Source organism: Ylistrum balloti, unplaced genomic scaffold (assembly GCF_031769215.1).
Source record: "Ylistrum balloti isolate Yb309-2 unplaced genomic scaffold, AGI_CSIRO_Ybal_v1 Utg369746, whole genome shotgun sequence".
Taxonomy (NCBI): Eukaryota; Metazoa; Mollusca; class Bivalvia; order Pectinida; family Pectinidae; genus Ylistrum; species Ylistrum balloti.
The window spans coordinates 784,242-807,929 of NW_026781953.1; the positions used below are offsets into that span (position 1 = coordinate 784,242).

At 34.7% G+C, this 23,688-nt stretch overlaps 1 protein-coding gene across 1 annotated transcript; it reads right to left on the minus strand.

Moving 5' to 3' along the window:
• Window positions 1–1,378: 1,378 nt before the first annotated feature.
• Window positions 1,379–23,688, minus strand: LOC132543234 (GTP-binding protein REM 1-like). The gene is made up of 4 exons (XM_060206714.1): window positions 22,788–23,688; window positions 13,670–13,755; window positions 10,156–10,339; window positions 1,379–5,194 (listed from the first exon to the last, which is right to left on the minus strand). The coding sequence occupies exons 1-4, from the start codon at window positions 23,503–23,505 to the stop codon at window positions 4,920–4,922; spliced, it is 1,263 nt and encodes a 420-aa protein (XP_060062697.1). The 5' UTR covers window positions 23,506–23,688; the 3' UTR covers window positions 1,379–4,919.

Below are 23,688 nucleotides of genomic sequence, written 5' to 3' on the forward strand. Positions count from 1 at the left end.
TGTTAACGTTTCATGTGTCTTGTGACGTCCTGTAGTTATGTTATAACGTTATATACACAATTGTTCTTCTGGTTCCAGAATATTTGCAAAGTCAAAACAGTAAATTCCAATGAAAGATTTATTCTGCAAAATATGTTTAGTCTTAAAGTGAAATATTCTTTGAATTAATAAAGAATATATTATTATATCAATGAATAAAATTGTAACTTGACGTAATCCTACAGTGTTGACCACAGCAATGTTTGATGTGTGTTAATATACAGGGAGATAACTCTAATGTCGGTTATCCTGTCACTTGATATCTTCATCATCTTTTTAAATATGGTTTAACGAGATTATGTCTCCACTAAAGTACCATTTCCGACTTAAGGACCCTACGATAATCATTGTTAACACATTTGGTAAGGGGGGCAACTCTACTTAATGTATCATTTCAAAAATTTTGAAAGGTAGGCTCCTAGGCGTCTGAAGCACCGAGAGTTTCGGTCTTACTGACTTTGCTTAAGATCTTGCATGGGTTTTCATTTCGTATATAATTTTATGAAGCAAGTCTTGAAATTTTGATTTTTTTGAGTCCTGACAAGACACCTTTAGATACAATCAAATATACAACAAGTTGGCAAGTGATGTAGTCAAAGTGAGCAGAAAAATCGAACGGTGACAACTAATTTGTTCCGACACAATCAATTTATGGCGTAATGTTATTTTGTATTTTATATCACAATTGATCTCTGACTGGCACAGGCAATGGAATATGCCCCCACGGATTACCATTGTTTCCCCATTCCATATATATTACATTAATGTGTGAAATCGTCGAATATTGAATTAAAACATTAATTAAACTAAAATATTATTTTTATAACGGAATAGAGTCTTCAATAACCTTCCACCAATAGAGCATACTATATCAAAACCTAAACGCTGTCTCAACTTTGAAGTTCCTCGATTCTATTGGTCAACATATATATAGATGATCGCCAGATAGGGTCATGAAAGAGACTCTGCCCTCATAAATGAGAGTGTCCATCAATATTTATGTAGACTGTAAGTAAATACCAAAAGGCATGTATTTGCTACATTCACTATATTCAACTGTTGGAATTATCCTATCTAATAATGGTATGTCTTTACTACATTAATAGGTACTGTTCTGGGTGTCGTGGTGGTCTAGTGATTAAGCTGTCGGACTGTCTTTATCAGTTGCCGTCGACATCTGGATCGCAGGTTCGAAAGCTAAGTGGGGCGATTTTAAGGTATTAGCAGCAGGTCGTCGGTTTTCCTCCGGGAACTCCGGCTTTCCCCTACCACCCAAACCTGGCACCTCCTTAAAAGACCCTGGCTGTTAATAGGACGTAAAACAAGAAAAACCAAATCAAACAGGTACTTTTTCTGCTTTAATATGTATATATTTACATTTATCAAGACATCATTTGTGTACATTTTTACAGAACCCTTCTGCTAAGCACGTTGTTGATTTTTATGATCACTTTGTTTATATACCTATATTTACGTAAAAATAGCTAAACAAATCTTATGTTTCACCTGTTGTGCAATATATGGCGTTAAATAATGTTTCCAGGACCATGAATCCCGAACTTATAACAATTGATATTATCCTATCCAGTCACTGCTTTATATCTGCATTTGTTGTACAGCATTTCTGAACTATCAACTTCTGTATACTTACTATACATGTACATATCCTTCACTTTTGATATAAATTAACAACCATTTCTCTGTATATTTAATATATGCTATAAAACACTAAAGTTTTTATAATGTTTTGGTTTTAACAAAGTTTCTATGTTGCTTTATAATTGCACCATATCATTTCCGTTTTACGATGTATCAGGTCTTGCTGTGTATTTGTTCAAAATCATTTCTTTGTGACAATATTAGTCACTCAATAATACCTGACAGTAAATAGCCTTGAAACGATAAATAAAAACCAAAACAAAGTGAACTATTTGCACCAGTATATATTCTACAAGTTGAATATCTATGATTTATCAAAATATACAAACATATCACAAACCAATGACCTCTTAGGTGGGTCTAAACTCGTGTGTTTATTAGGAGACCAAGGAGATCAATACTGTATTGTGACGAACCATTCTCATTTGTAGGTTGCCAGCCTTCCTGACATTGAACTCTTCTTCGAGGGCAATGTCATTTAAGAGTTTTAATCTATTGGACTTACAGCATTAACGATAGAAGATTTTCCGGTCATCAATAATGTTATATATAGAACTACACAACATTTAAAATTGCATTTCATTATATATTGTGTATCGGTTACACCCATATCGTTTTGATATATTCTTACATTTACGCCAGTTTATCAACATTACATTAGACACAAACCTTTATCAAATTTTCAAAATGAAGCGATGTTCCCAAAACTAATAGTATACAAATCCACAAATGAAAATATGTTTTAGTTATACGTTATTTTAAAATGATAGAATTTATACAGCTGTGTTTGTAAACAATACATTTCAATACAACATATTTTCGTAAACATTGTTTATAAGACATAACCAACCACTTCCGCCCTCTTGCCACAGAAATGTTTCAAAATAACATGTGTCAAAACGGACAAAACGTAATTTATCTAAATTACAATACTTTTTAAAAAATATAAATTCGTTCAGCATCATCTGATGTCTTAATTTGATACGAATACTCGAACTGTTCAACAACACTAACCAGTTGTTAAGTATGATTAACATATAAATAAAACAATGAATGTTTCAGCAACAGTTTTGCTAAGTTCATTACAGGAAACATTTCCGATGAACACGCGACTTTTTCAGTGTAATTATACAATTCAATACAACATGACCATAATATTGCCACGTAAACGTAATTTTGTTTTACTTCTACTGGTGTAATTTATGCAACAAAAAGGTTTGTATTTCCACATTGAAGGCCACACCAGTAATCGAACCAACGGAAGATATTTAAGGTAGGCCCCTTCATATTCACAGTGTGTATATGTCAATGAACGTTGAAACAAATAGTGCTTTGCCAAATTACAGATCTTACTATATCATATATCAGTTGATGCATGGATACACTGTCTACAAAATTGTTGTAACCCAATGAATTGCATATTCTTATAAAAAAAAACTACAAAACTACAAGCATTGGTTTCAAATGGCTGGTATGCTGTAGTTTAACTGGTCCCGACTGTACAGCTGTTGTGTCACGCAAAAGTTGTTCTAATTTGAATTCTACTTCTATCATAGGGGTAACATTTATTTTCATTAAGACAATGTTACTGACATGTAAGTTTAATTAAAACGTATTGCTTGAGTATTGTATTACTAAACAAATGTACAATAAAACCCTCTCAACTGAACGATCACAGATAAAACAATTCCTTTATTTAATTGCAATTCTTGCAAACTCTCTTATGGTTGATGTGATGAAATATAGATATATATACTTATCACGATTGCCTTATTATTCAGTGGATGTACCCTTGTCATATATCAATATATTATAAATGTGTAATATACCTTGTTGTGACGTCACTTGACGTAATAAAATTACATTACATATTCACACATGGCATGTCACGTGACAATGGAGACCATAGATATTGACTTCAGATGTGACAAAGAAGTGTCTTATTTCTGCCTATTTGTTTGAAAAATCGACAATGTGATTAAAAAATGCCTTAAATAAGTTTCCAGTTGAAACGTGATGTATAAAACTCACTTAAATAAAGAAAGTTTTATGTTCGTTTGGTATTGTAATGTAGATAATGGAAACTTAGGCAAGATCGTATATATATCTACAGTTAGTAGTTCCATTAGCTATGTATTTTATTTTACATAATACTTGACATTGGGCACACCACGTAAAACCTGGTCTCATCTTGAACTACACTTTGTTAAAACATTGTATTTTCATCGACAAAATTGTATGATTTTCCTACTAAATGCTGCAATTATCAGTTATTATCTATTTTCTCGATTCTACCATTTTATTAATTATATTTCAAATGGGTCCCTAAGGGCGAAATTCTGTACAAAAGATTTTTTCCTAGCAGTTAGATATCAAGTGCTTTCAAGTTTGCTGATTGAGGCGTTAACAATCCAATGTTTACTTTTTAAGTCTTAATTGTTTTCATCGTGTTAAATGTCTACATACGATAAAGCGATAGACGTGTGGCAAAGACTAACAGGTTGAGGAAATTAGGTAAAAAAATATAAATAAGTAAGTTCATTTGATATTTTTATCTGCTGGCGTTCCTTGAAGTATCATCAAATTTCTTCTTTAAAAACAGTCATATCACGACAAGAAAAGCAAGAGAAACGACAATCCCGAAAACGCTTGTCTAGTCTCCGTGGTTATTTACACTTGTTCGTGCATATAAGATACAAAGCATGTGCCAAAATGATAGGAAGCAACAGTTTACATACAAAGATATAGGTCACATTGGGCTCTAGTTTCCATAAGATTTTACATTCTGTGTAAGCAGATATGTCATATACAGAATACTGAAGTCTATAGGTCTATGACGGCGTACTTAATTAGGTTTACAATCTAACTGCGGTCGAAATAATCAATGTTGTTTGTATACGTTTGAAACGTCCAAATTATGAATAAAAATATTCCGACCATGAAGAAATGTTGACGAAATGTAAACTACAACATCAAAAATATAAAGTTTTTCAGACTCGCTCACTCCCTTAAGGCACTGAACTGATCTACCCAGTCAACACTAACAATGTAAATATAAAAGTGTTTATGATACAATATACATATTAAACGCTCTACCTCTCATCATTAGCACTATATACAGCTTGCTGAAACGATCTGTCCAATTTGGTTGTCAACTGTAAATACATAACAGCACCTGCATCTTCCATTCCATGTCTATCACAAAACTCCTATAGTTGACTTCAGCGCTGAGACGTTTTGCTGTAATTTCGTTTTCCAGCCTTTCGACTTCCACGTCCGAATAAACGACTCAATAGATCGAATGGTCCCTTAAATGACATTCTAGAGATACTGGATTTCTTCGACTCAACAGCTAAAACAGGTTCCGGAAGTGATGGGTTGAGTTTAAATCTGATCTGACTGAGCATGCCTACCAACAGTTCATCAACGTGATGGTTCAGAGCAGCGGACGTTTCAGTGTATTTGGCGTCGTATTGTAAGGCGACAGAGAGAGCCTCTGAAATCAGAATGAAAATAAGACAAAACGTAAAACAGTTTGTAACTATGAAGATACTTTACTACATTAATCACTGAAATAGTAATCAGCTGTTTTACGGATGTGCTCAAGTGCTTTGCAAGATTTCCTTTTCTTTTCCTTCAACCAATTCTTAATTCTGTTTCTTCTGCTTGAAATAAAGGCATACTGCAGGATGATATCTCATTCGTAAACTTACTTTCATCATATCCTGGTTAAACTATCAAAGCTGTTGGTTTATAGAAACGACTACCGTACAATGTAGGTCCTTCACAGCAGTATATGATAAATATTTTACAAACATAAAAAAACATATAACCTTAAGTTTTAACATATCTTTCTTTTTACACAATGCATTTCTCAAACAGATATCTATAGAGGAAAGGAAGTGATTAATTGCAATATTTGTTGTAAATCTGAATTTTTAAATCCAAGATAAGATGCTTTAAAGAAATATGTGACAGGAGAAGTGCGGGTTCGATCTGTCATTGAACTATAGTTCATATGGAGGATTTTCAACATCTATAAGCGATCCATACAGAGAGTTCGATGACCTTAATATGGTTTCCCCCTCTACAGTTAGCAGCGTTAAGTACGAAGATGTCATACAAGGCACTTAAGTTAAACACCAATCTGATATATCATCGAATTCCTGGAAGCCATGCGAAACGATCTTCAGATATATTTTGTTATGTATTCTAGTTTCTCTCGAGCAAGCCGTTGTATCATTTAAAAACAACAGAAATTAAAACATCAAAGATAAGTGATTATCACACGCGATCAACGTGATTTGTGATAATGGATACGCTTCCGGCTTTCTTTAAACAACTGATAGATCTGATTATAGCTCCAGCGCTGTCCTCCACATTAATGACTCTCCTTCTTTCATGTGGGTGATGACTAAGCTAATTGTTTGTGACTCCTGCATTGATTGACTATTGATAGGGTGTCAGTTAGATAGGTCATGTGACTACCTCAGTAATGGCTATTTTTTCATGTGTGGGAGGACATGCTCTCTTCTTGTCGAAGCCAATGATTGTGTTATATGTCGTTTTCATAGCGCCATTTCGTTTTCTAAAAATACCAAGATAATGAGAAAACAGCTTCGGATTTTTCTATTTATCCTTTGAAGACCTAACTTTGTTCAAAAGATACCGGTTGACGAAAATTAAAGGAAAGAGTTATGGTCGCCATTGCAAATTTATTAAAAAATACTCTATTTCTTCATGTGACACGACGTGTTAGATGCTTGTTAGGTTGCCAGTTGGTTCCGTTGATGTATACCTTGTTCTCATTTAACAAAGACGCTTAATCTTCATTAACACCTGGTCCTATCATATTTTGCCCTAGTCGTATAGAATTTGGGTGTGGATTATGATTATTTTGCCGAGTTGGTATTTTTTTTTATTTTTTATTAAGCCTTGTTCTCATTTAACAAAGACGTTATCTCTAAAATGCTTCTTTTTATTTCAAATCAGCAATGCAAATTGATATAGTGCTTAACCTGTTTTTCTATACCTCCCCTAGCGATATCAGAAATGTAAGCTCCCTGTACTGGTTTTACTTGTTCACTTTCAACATTCTATTAATATCAGAGATGTTTTGAATTACTTACTACAAATCTTATCATAGCTAACTGTCTACCCTTGCCCATCGGCAAATTTGGGTGTGGATTATGATTATTTTGCCGTGTACTATTCACAGCCGTTCAGTTTCAATGCATTTCCAAATTGACTTGTTTGCTCACAATATCAGGCATGCTAAGAGCTATGTACATTTAACTGTTTCTCTGTGAACGTTTTCTAATGTTTATCTGGGTTCATGAGAACTATTTAAAATAAAATATTATTCACATTAACAAAAGTCTTTATTGTTGTTTCATAGCGATTTTGGTGCAAATATTAAGGGCGTGTACATTCAGTTCTATATTTGAAATGTCTGAAATTTTCACTTTAGTATCAAAATAACTGTAGCGGTACATTTCTTTAATATGTCCATGTTCGATTTGCTGATAGGTCGACATATTAATAGAAAAATGAAAAAATGATATCAAGAAATATAATTACATGAATATCATTGTTAACTAGGTTAATGAAAACATGTGTTAGCTTACATAAGATTTTTAATGATTATGAAAATGTGAGTTAGTGCATTTCTGTATCGGAAATGCTGTAATTCTACTCGTACAATTACAATCTACTTGCAGTGAATGTAGAGTACCACAAGGAGATCATTAGTATACTATTGACGTCAAGGATGCAGAGCTGCGTGTGTGTGTGAATACTAGAATTGCAAGATCTTAATTATTCACATTAAAGTCTTTATTGTTGTTTCATAGCGAAATAATTCAATATTTCAGTCAAGATAATAGCATTATTTACAAGAAATATAATTACACTGTTAACTAGGTTAATGAAAACGTTGAGTTTAATGATTATGAAAATGTGAGTTAGTGCATTTCTGTATCGGAAATGCTGTAATTAGTTAGTGTGTTCGAGACCTATTTGGTTGACATGGTTCAAAGACGCCGAATTTATTTCTGTAGCAACCTTGATATTATAAGTGGTCATCTATTTTATCATACACTCCACCACGAAGATATTTGAATCGATTTGAAAATTGCATTTACGATTATATTTTTTTATTACTGCATGAAATCATGAAAATATGTCAATTTAAGCCTAAATTAGTTGATTATCAATATGACTTACTCTCCTGTACGTGAAGGTGAAGTGGTTTATCATGAAAAATCAACTTTCTCTATGATAAATTACATTGCATTATCAATTAAAACGCTGTTTCCATGCGAGCTCTGGGTGGCAGGTCAATAAATTAAAGTGATCAGATGGTATGGTGTCTTGGCACTTAACCTGAATTTCAGTTAATCCCCCTCCTTAAGTTCATCTCATTGTGAGTGCATTTGCAGTATAAAAGTAAGCATTCCTGGCGTGCAGCAGACATTTGCAAAATATCTACATAATTTCAAAGTTTTTTTCTCTGTTCAATTAGCAAAGAGTACACTTTCTTTGGAACCTACATACACAATGTACCAGTATACTGCAGCTGCAGTGATCGAGTGCAGAAATCTAGACATCAATCAAGATGTCATGACGTGTGTGCTAAGCATGGAATCTATCTGATTTGTTGTCAAGGTTAGCTGGAATGTCAGCTACCTTGGCAGTCTAGTTATCTCATCCATCGGTGTCTATATGTACTTATGGTGCCAGGAGGTTTCAACAACTTCACCCAGACCTTGAGGCAAACTTTTGGCAAGACAACCAGAACAGGACAATACCAGGAAACAGAAATGGTATTTCCGCAGTGCGTTGGGCATGCACTCTTCGCTTACAAAGGTAAGATCTACAGCAGAATTTTTATTCAATAAAATAATAATTTTAAATAATCGCTAAACATTTGAATTTGCTAAAAGAAAATCCTCATGAGCAATTTGCTAAGATGTAGGTTACAGGACGTGAACTTTATCACCTGTATGTACTTGTTTATCAATTATTGATAATACCATAGTATCCTGTAACGTAATTGATTTGCGCGTTCGAAAAATATGCTATATGAACAACATATAAGAAACTAAAATATGCATAAGCAATATTTTTCTATAATATCACCCTTATATAATATCTATGTTTGCAGTATGTTCTGATTATGAAAATCCGACTACAAAACCATTGTCTTCTATTTTGTTTTATATACTAAAAAAATAGAATACTTTCATTGTAATTATACAATTTTATGTAGTTAACGACATAAATTATATATGAATCAAGAAGAATGGATTTGTTTCCTGACAGACTACAAAATGACATGTTTTCAAGACTGTCATAATGTTGTCACGTCATCTTGTAATGTGATTGAGCATACAGGGTCTTGGAACAGACACAAAAACGTTGTGGAACGTTTTGAAAAAAATTGTTCACTTAGTGTATGGGCGAACTTTTGAAATCAAATATTTTATTATTTGATAATATGATTCTTTTTATATAATTATTGATTATATCCTATTTTCCTATTTAAGAATATAAAAAAACTTCAATCTCTTCTTTTTTCAGAAAAAAAAGCATGGCTATCATCAATTATATTTCACACCAGTTAGGAAATGTAAGGTCTTCAGTCTTTAGTTATAAGACGATCTTACGAATAACGATTCACTTATAAACTTTCCTTAGAGATAACAGACCACTGATGAACATAAATCTTAAAAATACGTGGAAGTAGATATTTAAAAAAAAAAGAGCGAAATAGCAAAACGAGAAGCGTATATTGTGAACATATGAGATGTAATACTGAACATTTATGCATGTATTAAATATTGTAATTCTAAATCAAAATCGACATCCGTGACATTCATGAGTAATTAAATCAGCATGCTATTGGTTTCATCACAATTATGTGTTAGATTAAAGATGACATATGTTTTCAACCTTTCTGTAAAGGATGGACGCCGAGAACCAGGAAGCTATGTCATGATGAGCAGTTTGTAGGCGTGATATATAATGCTTATTGTGACAATATACATTCGTTTTGTATTGGATTTGTATTCACAAGAAGTATGTGTTCGTACGGGTTTATCTAATTTTTTTGGTAAATGTACGCCAGGGAGATGTGGACGTCATCACAATGGCGTGGGATGCGACAATTACACATGTTTCAAAACGTGATCTTAACATAAAATATTTCAAACGGTGCCTTTAACTTTAGTCGAGAGGATTTCAAAGTTGCTGACCACGAGTATATGTCAATATCGATGTAGATAAATGCAACATAACATTATATCCTGTTTTTACTTTAAACAGTGGAAGATATATGTATAATAACGCACCTTAAAATGCGGTACAAAAGAGGTGTCGCAGCCACGAATACGACAATAGTGTTAATAATTAATTGAATTTATCTTTTGGTGCCTGAAATATGAATTTCATCATTACCTTCGGTTGTTACTTTTCGTTTTCTGACCAGATCAGCCTTGTTGCCAACAAGTATAACAGTCCTATCTGTGCCGATGTCATACAAAAGTTCATTCAGTATGACAGTAGCTGCATCAAAGGTGTCCCGATGGGCAATTGAGAATACCACGATGTAGGCATCAGCTCGGAAGTCCTCTAGATCGTACTGAAAGGAGAATGCAAACTGATTAAATATAGGTGCTGGTTAATACAAATGAGATCGTCATAGATCTCTTTGAGAAATATTCTATATCTTTGTGCGATATGAAGCTGGCTCGTTAGTTTGCTTGTTGGTTGTTGTATACTTTGTTCTTATTTTGAGAACGTGACATTACTAACTAAGACTGATCAAGCTTTACATGGCGGGTGTTGTCCACGAAGCAGAAGACGATAATTCGTATGGAACGCCTGGTCTTATTCTCTTAATATATATATATATATATATTTTGCGGGGTTTCTGGTTTGTTTTTTGGGGTTTTTTCTTCAATCTCGGTGAAAGTCTTTCTTCAGTTCATATCATGCCCTAGTTTTATTGAATTCTTATTGTTGTTTTATATATTTATTTATTGTTTGTAGTGGTATGGCGTATTTCGCGGATGTCACATTTCTTGTTCTCTTATTATTTCTAAAAGTAATAGATATTACAAATCGATTTCCTTTCAGCATAATAAATTACTATAGGAGATATATATTGTGAAGTAGTGCTTTTGTTCATGGCAGCATTAAAAATCTGTCTTATGTGACAATGATTCACTACGCCATATGTTTCCCTATACACATGAAATGAAAACGCATAGTATGCACGACATTAACTGCCACTGAGTAAATGAGTAAATAAGGATATGTTCTTCCCACGTCTTCGAAGAAGCTTCCCTGCACCTTTTATGTTTATTACAGCCCGATGATCAATGCTATCACCTCCTAGGATTCGCTGTAGGATATCCTCCGTCAACTCTGCACACTCTATATGATGGAAAGCGACAACAAAACACTAATCGATAAAACGAGGACAAAAAAGTCAGAAAGCGTCACACGAAAATCTTTGAAAGAAGGAGAAAATTAATCAGATCGTGTGTGCAGTAAAATTGAGTGTCTTCTGTTTCAATGAAGAAATCAAGGTCGTAAGAAGGACCGAGAGAGTAACTGAACAACCATTCAGTGAAGGGTGCGTCTATGTAGAAAAGCAAATTGTTGAATTAATAGCCTCCACTTCAAGTTTTTGTTTTAAATTTGTGCAGATTAATATCAATATCTTAACTTGTCAATATGCATTTTCAAATTACATTGAGGAGTTACTGGAAAATATAATTGTAGTACTGAAACAATGAACCTTAGTTTGCCGGAAAAAAAATCGACGTTATGAACATGCTTGCGGATTTTATTTCTTTTCTGCGTTTAGTGTTTTTGTTTGTTGTGTTTGTTTTGTTTTTTAACAGTTACTCAACGTTAAATAAAGAAACAGAAATAATGAATCTACTTTATATAGACATATATTACTTAACAGACTTGTCGTAGACTTGGCATTACTTGAGAACGTTTTGCAATGGTCTATGTGCCACTTTGAGGGATATGATCCATAGAATTCAATGAACCTATAGAAAAGCACGCCTCGATAGATAGTGTGCATCAATGAATACCTGACTATAGTCGAATATTAAGATTTGATTAAAGTAAAACAATTTCATTGCAGTTCAAATTGGGACCTAAAACCTAATAGAGGGTATACACAATCTATTCTGTTCCCCTAATTTTCCCTTCGACGAAAAAAGAGACAATCATGTCTGAGATGTGATCAACAACAAATTGAACAAATGATCGACCTAAATAAACTGGGTCTCAAAAAGTAATGAAGACATTTAATTGATAGTTTTGTCTTCAATTACAACGTCCCTTGGAGGTGTACCGATACAGAGTAAGAATATTGATCCCTGTATGAATGAGGTATTGCCAATATTCAGAATTGTTAAACAAACATAAACTTCCGCTGACTACGTGTAGTACAATTCACGCCCTTGGTCTTTTCGCCTGATTTTGATAGATTGGAGTGTTACAAACTGAAGATAATCCCCACAGGATGTCTGGCACAGTGGGCTTCCCGCTGTCCCCTCCGTCTACAAACATCGTGATCGTGCAAAGTCCAGTCACCAACCACCTTCATGTGGAGACTAATATTTGTTTGGGGACCACAATGCAGAAACATATGGAAATAGCAGATGATAATTACTATATAATGTCGTTACATTCTCTGATTTAAGAATACCAGAGAAACCAGGGGAACCATAATATCAAAGATCAGAGGAAAATACCACAATCGTGCGAAGACCATATTAAAGCGTGTTTGTCGTAAGGAAACAAACGAGTATCGCCTGAAAGTCTGTATATATCATTTTGAAAGTGAAGAAGTTCTCGATAATGTGTTACAAACACACCAGCTCCTAGGACATCACAGTGTTAAGGACATAATACAGTTTAATGATGCAAATAATTTACCAAAAAATTGAAAACAGACTGATGTACATCACGTAAAAAGCCTCAGTCATAGTTCCTTGTAGGCGTAAATCGGTGACAGTGGTTTACAAAATAGAGCCAACTGTTATATCGATAATAAAATTAAGATATGTTGTTTAAATTTGATACTGTAATTCCAAATTATTTGACGTATTGTAAAACGTAGAAAATTTCTCTTTACGTTAAAAGAAAACAGTATATTTCACCACAGAGCAAGACAAGTATTTTCTAATATTATATTCTCTAATGCATTAAATTCGCTTGTTTCAACATCATATAAGATAAAAAAAATTAGTAGAAGCGTAGATTTATAGTTCACATCAAACATATGCAGTCTGTTTCCAAAGAGATTAAATATGATATCGGCTGAGCACACCGGCAATGTAATAAAATATATAGTTGATTTTATCAATCATTCGGCGACAAGTATAGAACAGTATGGACTTTTACATACGCATTCATACGAGTATTTACAAGAAATAAAAACCAAATAAAATTGACCACAGTGTGGCCTTTCATTCGTATTATTTGTACAGAAATCACAGATACGCCAAACATACATCAGCCCTATCTATTGATATCTAGCCTGGCTTTATATCTACCATCGGGTTCCTGTTTCCTTCTGACTATCAAATTACCCGCACTGAGATGTTTATATTTACAAACACGATCTTTTACACACGCTGTTGTTTATTATGGTCACGTGCGTTTTGACGTTTCTTCCTTCAGCTATCCAACGGCTGCTATCAGTCATCGGGAATATTATACCAAACAACGGGAGAACCCTACAAACAATCATTTTATATTTGTATCGCATCACTCATTGAGTAAGTGACAGTCAGGCCCCGGTCCGACATCCTCATAATATGAAAATTCAATTCATCTTCATATGATTGCTGCTTAAAAAATCACTTGAAAAAAAGAATTTAAGAAACAGCTGTTTATATGTTATACGGGGGGTCTCACGTTTAGTTTGCCGAATACTTACTTCCGGGTCCAATCCATCTATACATTCTAATGTTGACTCCTCGCCGTTGAGAAGAACAGATACCGTGTTTTCCTCCTCGTCCCTATCTGTAAAACAGAGCATACATTTTATAGCCATGAACTCTTGGACTGTAAGATCCTCTCGAGTAACAGACAAATGAAGCTGATACAAAATACAATCAAAGATACAAGAAGAAAAAAAGAAATAGCAACAGGCCAGATAATTAGAGCGAAATCCAGATCCGACAGCAAGACGTTCCGATCTATTTTTAGTTAAACTTGAAGAAAAGCTGTTCTGTGAACCTGAAGATGGAAGCCAGGAACTGTAACAAGCCAAGTCATTAAAACGTTTTGCTCTATGACTAAAACAAACACGAAACCTCAGCTGCAATATCGCACGAAAAGTCTCACAATGAGAACAAATCGAAAAGACATATGGCCAAAATGAGAATAGTGTTGGAACCTGCCGTGATTATGGATTGATTCTCTGTCCGTTGTCTACGCGATAAATTTATTGGCTAATTTATCTGCACTTAAGATCACATTAGCCATAAGGTTAGCAGATAGTAACACGTGCGTGCAATCTCGTGCTCACGTGCTGCCACATTGATATGTTTATAGTGCTGCTGCTCAACGTGATCTATACAATATATACCTAAGACAATTCCATCAGACCCTCTTGTTCTCCGAAAATAAAGAAGAAAATGCCACATATAAACTACAGATTCACGCAGAATGCGAGTGTGATTATGCATATGTGGACTCCTCGCACCTGCATGTGTATTTTGTCTATAGCACGATGGTGTCATGTGTAATTTGTATTTCATAAAGTTGAATCCAGATTATCAATATGCATGAATTTCATGTGTACCATACACGGAGTTTATGATATTGTGTCCAGACATCAAAAAGCACTTGGTTCATCGACACTTCAAATGAAGGTCATAGAGGCTTCCCGTAGAAATTATCTTCACTGGTTTGTCTTTATACAAACTTGTTTGTTTCACCCTATTAAGATACTCATTAGTTTTAAATACTTCTGATTACGCCGTGATCAATGTAATTATCAACCTCTGAAAAAGAAACAACGATAGTACACAAAATCCTCAAAACTGAAACGATATGGAAATCTTTTCGCTAATAGGGACGTCAAAGTAATTGGTATTTTGAGTTGTTTCATTTGCAGTCAACATGACCACAATCAACACACACTGAAAAAGAAATAAACATTTCTCGTCTCATCGCTTCAGAAAATCTTTAAGAGTCCAACCACTTGAGAAACTTGAAGAGCACTCTACTGTAGTTATGAGTACAGGTAATCCCACCCCAGACCAGGTCATTTGATGTTGTAGAAGGCGAAGATAAACGATAACTCGGAGGATATTATCAAATGTTTACTTCCTGGATGTTATTCAAGCTTTAGAGAATTAAATCAAGATATCGTGTTAAAAACTTAACTAAACAATACTTTCTTTTATAAGTTAGGATTTTAACATTTAACCTCGTATAGTGATGTAATGATTAAATACATCCTTCTAAAATATTTTATATAACTTGATAATATCCTAAGCGATAAAGTTGCCTATACTCCACTGCTAGGGTATTGGTGCACGTGTAGAGAAGTATACCACCCCCTTGCCATCCCCAGCAGTACTAATGTACCCAGTGGAACAGAATTCAGTGTCGGTTAGGGTTAGAAAGATAACTAACACCGAAAGCGTCCACCACATACCAGTTTTCACAGCCAAGTCTTAGTTAAAATGTCCGACCTACGTCACGTGTACCATTGAAGTACACAACACCTTCCTGTATAAAAATCAGTACACACAACACTGTTAAGTACCAGTTTCAACACTCATCTGAAGTTTCTTAAGATTTTATGCATGTTTTAAATAAATAAATTTAAAAAAAAAATCAATATGTCAACTGAATCTTAATTCAAAATTTGTGAAACGAGGACAGAATATGAAAAAAATCAATAGTTATACCGAGACCCTTAAATAAGATTTAGACCAGGTGTTTCGGAAGAGTAAAAGTATTCTGCATTGTAATTCTTTTGTTCATATTTTGCCCTAGTTTTATTGAATTTTAGGTTGGATCAAGAATATGTTGATATATTGGTATTTTCTTGTTTTTTGTTATGTACTGTGCTGACTAATTGAATTTATTTCTAGTTACTGTAGATATATACATCACTATTCAACTTCTGACTGTTTAGGTATTCAATAAAGAACACACATATATGATAACTTTATCCCACACAGGTGAACCACGTGACCTTATCCATGATGATGTCAAGCTCCATCACATGAACATAATAGATTATTTCAAAAGTTCCTTATGAAATGACTGCAGTGTTCTTTACTCTTAATGTATACCTACAGGTGTACTTTCCAAGCCTTGACTTTACAAATAGTATTTATGTATGTCACACATATATATATATTGTGATACATGTAAACACACCACCAAATTTCCTTAATCAACATCATATTTACGAAATATTCGTGTAAGAGATGGAAGAAAAATAGTCAACCATATCTGTTAGTAGGATAATGAATGTTCAACCCTCGGATATAGAATTTGGGTTCAGACCCTCGTCAAAGCCTCGGTTCTTACCTAAATACCATCCGTCTGATATTAAAACCCATTATCCCGAATACCATACTTTATTAATGTATTGATATGGAGTAGTTATTTATATTCTGTAATTGAAGTACTAAATGCTTAATGAATATCCGACCAGTATGTCATGGTGTTAACACGGCAAAACACATTATTCAATAACTTTGTTCCATGCCAGCAGCTTGCAAAACCTCAAGCAGAATGACTAACCCTCTCCTTTAACTATACGACTATGTAACATAGAGAAATTCTTGTTATGATGTTTATTTTCAAACTCATAAATTCTGATAGAGGGTATTATCACAATGTTTTTATGTATTTATAAATGTCATTACACATAATATAGAGTTATTTACATTTAATACAATACCGATGTAATATAGCCGGTAAATTTCCGAGTTTTCCACGAATGCAGTTGCTTAAGCCATTTACAGTACATTTCTAAAATACACAGCTTCGTAAATGGTTAAAACACCAAGAGACATTCATTTTATTTAAGTTGCTCTGTGTAGAACGATATTTTAACCCATCATCCACTTTTTCTCATAGATCAATTGTCATTCATTCTCTATGTATGAAAACTTTCTTTTCATGTGTGATTTTTTTCCTTTTTATCAGATTCTTCAAAATTTCGTCAAATTACATTTCGCTCTATGTGTTAACACTTCAAATTGTGAACTTCTAAAACGATGGAAAGTCCTATATAAATTAACTCATGAATTTATTGAATAATTATTCGAATAAATGAAATAAAATTTATCTTAACAGTCAATACATGTAGAGTCGTAAATTCTAAGCCAGGGATATGAACTAAATGAAACAAGTTCATCCCGGTACATTGTTTATATACTGAAGCAAAACACGTGAAATCAGTTTCTTGTTGTTACATGTAGCCTTCAGAAGCTAACCCATATCGAAACATATTCTCGTTTGACGGGACTCTTTGTTCCTGTAGTCCTTTCCAGTCAAAGGGTCCGCAGAACGCTTTCCACAGCGGTTCACAAATACATTCTTTTCCTGAACGTGCTGGTAAACAAGTGATGTCAGCCTTACATCAGGATAGAATAGAGATACATGAAATGAAAAACGACCTCCGGTGTCGAAACTTGTTAAACATAAATACCTTGATGTTTTTTCTGTCAGAGATATATTGGAATCCAATAATATTTGTTTTCAATTACCGTAACCTCATCGATACCGCTCCCGAACTAGATACAGGATGTTCTCATTATATATATTGCTCGCTTTTTTTCCAAAAGAGTTCTAAATGGACTTAAAAGTCTTGAATGGAAATTGTAGCTTTGTTGATAAGTTAAGTTTTCAGAACACCAGTTCCTTGCAATATGTTTACTCTCACCGCTGCCAGAGTGTTTGGTATCGCTTCGAAAAAAAAACTTATGCAGGAGATCTGAGGTGACAATTCATTCTCAAATTACAGAAATTGTATACATTTTTATAGCTGGTTAAAAAAAAATGTTTGGTGTGTGTTTTTATGCACTAACATTTCGCAAGAATAGAGTTGAGGTAAAATTGATATTTCTTTTTGGTGGAAAAAATATTTACTTGCATTTGAATAAAGAAAATAATTGATCACGTTTTTAACCTCCTTTTTCAATACTATTTACACTAATCACAATACCAGTTTTCTACTAGTCACTTAATTTACTAAAAGCTTAACAACATGAAAAAAACGAGCATGTGAACTAATGAAAATTCGAGGTCTAATATCTTCCCAATCTAAGCAAGTACATGAAGGTTTCGTTTGATGGAGATAATAGACTTAATTATAGTAATATACACCAAGGTTACGTATTAGCGTCTAGGTCCTGTTAAATAACAAAGGTGCACAGGTGCAAAAGCCGATTTAACGATACAATTATATACTGAATTATCGGTAAAACTACATGATTCTTGACAGACACCATATGCAAAATTGTCTTTGGTTTCCTAAGATATAACTTGGTAATGTTCATTAGTTAATACGCGTGTACGGTGTGATAGGTAAAGACATTTATCTCCGTAAATTGGTTAACAACAATGACGTAAACGAGACTGAGGCCTTTTCTTCCCATGACGATTCCCCACTCCCCTCCTGAGCTGCGATTGAATTGGAGAAGAGGCTTTGTGGATCTGGTCTGTCAGAGAGACCAGTCTCAATGGCTGCCAAGCGACGAGTGAGAGGAACCAGCAGCACCAAAGTTCTATTTTAGTTCTAACGAGGGGCACATATTCGTCAGCTCATTTACAGGTCGTTTTTTCGTATTCATCGAGGGTCTGTGTTTCACTGCTTCCTAAAAATCCTGGTATGTGACCCGCTAGAATGTACCATTGTCCGTAGATCTTGACCTTATTTCAAGATCCGTCTTATTTGATAATTAAGGAGGCCGTAAATTTATACTCCAGACACTAATATATGATGAAGCTAATTTGGTGAGAAAATTCTATGTTTGTTTTTGTTTGATTAACTATGTGTTTGATACTGTATTCCATTATTTTCAAGACGACTTTCAAATACGTGACAAAATGCATTCAGCATTAGGCGTAGATTAATCCTTCGCTTTTTATGATGTTTACCAATCGTCACCGAAATTCCTCATTAACTATCTTTTATACATCGCTATTTTTATCAACCATTTGTAAACGTTGCTATTGTTTATCAACTGATGGTAAGCGTCACTATTATTTACCAACTGTTTTGTGTACGTCGCTATTATTTATCAACCATTTGTGTACGTCGTTATTGTTTATCAACCGTTTGTGTACGTCGTTATTGTTTATCAACCGTTTGTGTACGTCGTTATTGTTTAGTAACCGTTTGTGTACGTCGCTATTGTTATCAACCGTTTGTGTACGTCGGTATTGTTTATCAACCGTTTGTGTACGTCGCTATTGTTTATCAACTGTTTGTGTAGGTCGCTTTTGTTTATCAACCGTTTGTGTACGTCGCTATTGTTTATCAACCGTTTGTGTCCGTCGTTATTGTTTATCAACCGTTTGTGTACGTCGCTATTGTTTATCAACCGTTTGTGTAGGTCGCTTTTGTTTATCAACCGTTTGTGTACGTCGCTATTGTTTATTAACCGTTTGTGTACGTCGGTATTGTTTATCAACCGTTTGTGTACGTCGCTTTTGTTTACCAACCGTCTGTGTACGTCGCTATTATTTATCAACCATTTGTGTGCGTCGTTATTGTTTATCAACCGTTTGTGTACGTCGTTATTGTTTAGTAACCGTTTGTGTGCGTCGCTATTTTTATCAACCGTTTGTGTACGTCGGTATTGTTTATCAACCGTTTGTGTACGTCGCTATTGTTTATCAACCGTTTGTGTACGTCGCTTTTGTTTAGTAACCGTTTGTGTGCGTCGCTATTGTTATCAACCGTTTGTGTACGTCGGTATTGTTTATCAACCGTTTGTGTACGTCGCTATTGTTTATCAACCGTTTGTGTACGTCGCTTTTGTTTATCAACCGTTTGTGTACGTCGCTATTGTTTATCAACCGTTTGTGTAGGTCGCTTTTGTTTATCAACCGTTTGTGTACGTCGCTATTGTTTATCAACCGTTTGTGTCCGTCGTTATTGTTTATCAACCGTTTGTGTAGGTCGCTTTTGTTTATCAACCATTTGTGTACGTCGCTATTGTTTATCAACCGTTTGTGTACGTCGCTATTGTTTATCAACCGTTTGTGTACGTCGCTTTTGTTTATCAACCGTTTGTGTACGTCGCTATTGTTTATCAACCGTTTGTGTACGTCGCTATTGTTTATCAACCGTTTGTGTCCGTCGTTATTGTTTATCAACCGTTTTGTACGTCGCTATTGTTTATCAGCTGATGATAAGCGTCGCTATTGTTTACCAACCGTTTGTAAACGTCGCTGTTGTTTACCAACCGTTTATGTGCTTCGCTATTGTTTACCAACCGTTTGTGAACGTCGCTATTGTTTATCAACCGTTTGTGTACGTCGCTGTAGTTTATCAACTTCGTTAAGGAAATATCGATCCATGTTGCAATTTTTATTTAACATTTTTATATGTTGCGTTTGGTAAACATATTTGTGTACGACTCTGTTTTTTATCAATCTTTACATGTTTCCGATGTTTGTTTGTGTTTACCACCATAGCTGTACTTCCTTTGTGCTAACTAACCATAAGCATATGTTGCTAACATTTACCAGCCATTGATATCTTAGCAGCGTTTACGTATCCTCAACTCCTGTCCATGTAATTCCCTAACCTGGATTTTTGTCATCAACACTAACCAATCATACTTTTTCAATAGCGTTGGCTAACATTTAGTGTTTGTCAAAAAAAATTACTAACGTCTTACATGTATGATCGGAATAGTTAGCGGCCACAACCCTTTCTCTCAGTACACTTAATAGATTTGATATGTATAAATGTATATATAGCTTCTGCACTAATTAGACAGTTCGCTCTATCTAAAATTACTTGCACTGAAGCAATCATGGGCACATCGAGATTATTAGTAAAATGTTGTTGTGATGTCGAAAACCCATTAAGAAGTGTATATCTGGGAAAGAGGAAACTATAATCTTAAACCAAAATAGCTTTCTTAACCAGTACCATTGTCTTTGATACGGTAAATATGTAATGCATTGATATTTGGCAATTTTCCAGTTAAAGTACACGTATCCTACAGTCTGTCTCAGGTGCAAATTTAGGCAATGCTTCGCAATTAATTATGTATATATGTGTACTGCATTATATTCCAACACAACTGTTCTGGTTTAAAGTACACCTACACTAATCGTAAGGACGGTAGAGAAGAACCACAATGAGGTGATACACTGCCAGCGGTATGTTAAAACATCATTTGTCAAAAACAACAAAAAATATATAAAAATGCTAACGAAGACTCGATCCAATCTTGAAATCGACAGCACCAGTCCTAATAAGAACAAGAAAAATATCTAGACGTAAACTCTTAAAAACTTCCCCTTGTAACATTGATTTTATAGTGCTTTCAAGTAGGGCTGCGTATTGACAGACAAATCCACGACACGGGGTTTAAATGAAGATTAACCGGATGTATCACATGCGTTATAGTGATTTCATAAGGAAAAAGTCGATTTACTTATGCGATATCAAGCCGGAAGTGTTCGAGGCTTCTCAGTTCGCGTGGCGGTTTCATTGTTGTTTACCTTGTTCTCATTAGGGAACGTGACATTACTTACTTCAGGCTGACCAAGATTTACATGGGTGTCGTCATTGAAGCAGAAGATGCTTCCGGAACTCCTGGTCTTATTCTCCTTAAAATTTTTGCAGGAGTCCCCTTGGATTAGTCGTAGTTTCATTGAAGTTAATTTTGTTTATTTATATATTGGTATTTTATTTGTGTACATTGCATCTTATCATTATTTTTTCCTGATAAATAATGTGTCCAGATGTTTCTACTTCATTCTTATTTGAAACGCGTGATACAGAGGCAGTGATAGAAACCAGTTCCCTTAACCTGTGAAAGTAATCATAGCCCTATTGCTAACTCCACTAGGCCTAGACTTTATCTCGGTACAACCACGCCTAGCTGAACACGTCCGTACGGACCTATCAGTGCAGAAGATTGTACAACAGTATTTAGCCTGGATTTCACCGCAGAACTACAATTGTTTTTATAGGTATTGACCTTGACCTAAATAGATTAGAAACATCTGAGGTTTTCTAATTACGTGTTGACCTAAATAGTTATGAGAATACTACACAATTATTTTATTAATAATATCATTGAAATTGCTTACGACATGGAGAAAAAAAACGCAATGCAACTTTGAATCGAATACAGGACAAAGTAAACCAAAAATTCCTGCAAACAATCTGTTTTATTTCTTAATAAGAAAGGGAAATGATTAGAACGACTTTACTGTAAGTAGAACGCCTCATCAGAGGTGGACTGCGGACTCTGTAACAATGTTTCAGTAAGTGTAAGTTATGAGGATATCAACGTTTATGCTCTGAAACAACTAACCTCGTGGCACGGTTTCCTCGTTAAAGACAGGAAGGGAAGAATGTTCTTTTTGTGTAGTAATAAATGTCATGTATCTACAAACATTCCGATCGCTGTTCTTCTGTACGCGAAATGAACGTTTGCTCACAAAGTATACCTTAAAACTAGAACCGAAAAATAAACAGAATTCTTTAATACGACGGTGCCATTGTGTCTGAGCTGAGGTATTTATTGGAAATTCATTTAAGTCTTTATGTTTTCGTTGTTACTATATTCTGATTTGATAGCAATTAACTCTAATTCGGTATTTTCAATTTTCCAGTTTTTTTATGCAAAGTACATTAGATGCATGCCTACAGTTACACTATAAGAATGAATACCCGAGGTGGTTACATCTAGTAAAAATCACAACGATTATCGATGAAGGTTTTTGGCTAAAGTTTGAAGTGGTAGATTCAAATACATTTATAATATGTATCATATTTTGAGTGTAATACAATTTTAATATTATATTTACAATGTTTTCATACGTACCCATAGAATTGTCGAAAGCAACATATTCAGACGTCATGAACTGTTGTGTGATTGAGGACTTTCCGACCCCTGTGGCGCCTAGGACAAGCACCTTAAAATAAGAGGCGTTGCCGGAGATTGACGTCTGCGTAGTAACACGTGGTGTCATGAGCGGGAAAGGTCGCGTGCTGCCACCACCATGGCCGACATTGTCACGTGAATGTGTGATATTGGTACTGCCAGAATTACGACCTCCCTTCTTCCTGAAGGAATCACCTCTGTTGACTACTCCTTTCGAAGTCGTTTTGAATGATCTAACTCGCCTTATGGAACTGTCTTTGCCTTCTCGTCCATCACGAACATCGTCAAACGACACAGACAGGTAACTAGGTTGTGTTCCGGAAGTTACACTTCCACGTCTGCTACTGTCATCCTTTACTTGACGAGATTCCGACACAGTCTGACGTGACTTTAACTCACCAGCGACCTTGAAAGATCCTGCACGAACATGTGACACATGATTTCCAGGTAGCAAGTGACTGGATGAATGATATCCTGGTTGCAGCCCAGATGACTGGCTGCTAAGATGTCCAGCGGAAGGATATCCTGGCTGTAAATGTCCGGAGGAATCCGTCATTGAATCTTCGGTCAGCATATGTCTATGATGAGAACGCGTATAATTTTTCTGACTTTTTACAGGTTTTTTAGATAAATTTTCACTGCTCCTTTCAACAGTCATGTTATTTGATAGTGCTGACAAAATGAAGATATTTCCTTGCTATCGTACACAATTTACTAATTGTATTAACGTTTTCAATTACACAGCATTACTTGATGTTATAACGTCGATTTTGATGATAAAGTGGTATCTCGCACGTAAGCCATAATTAAAGTTACTTTTCAATGTTTTGTGAAGTAGAAA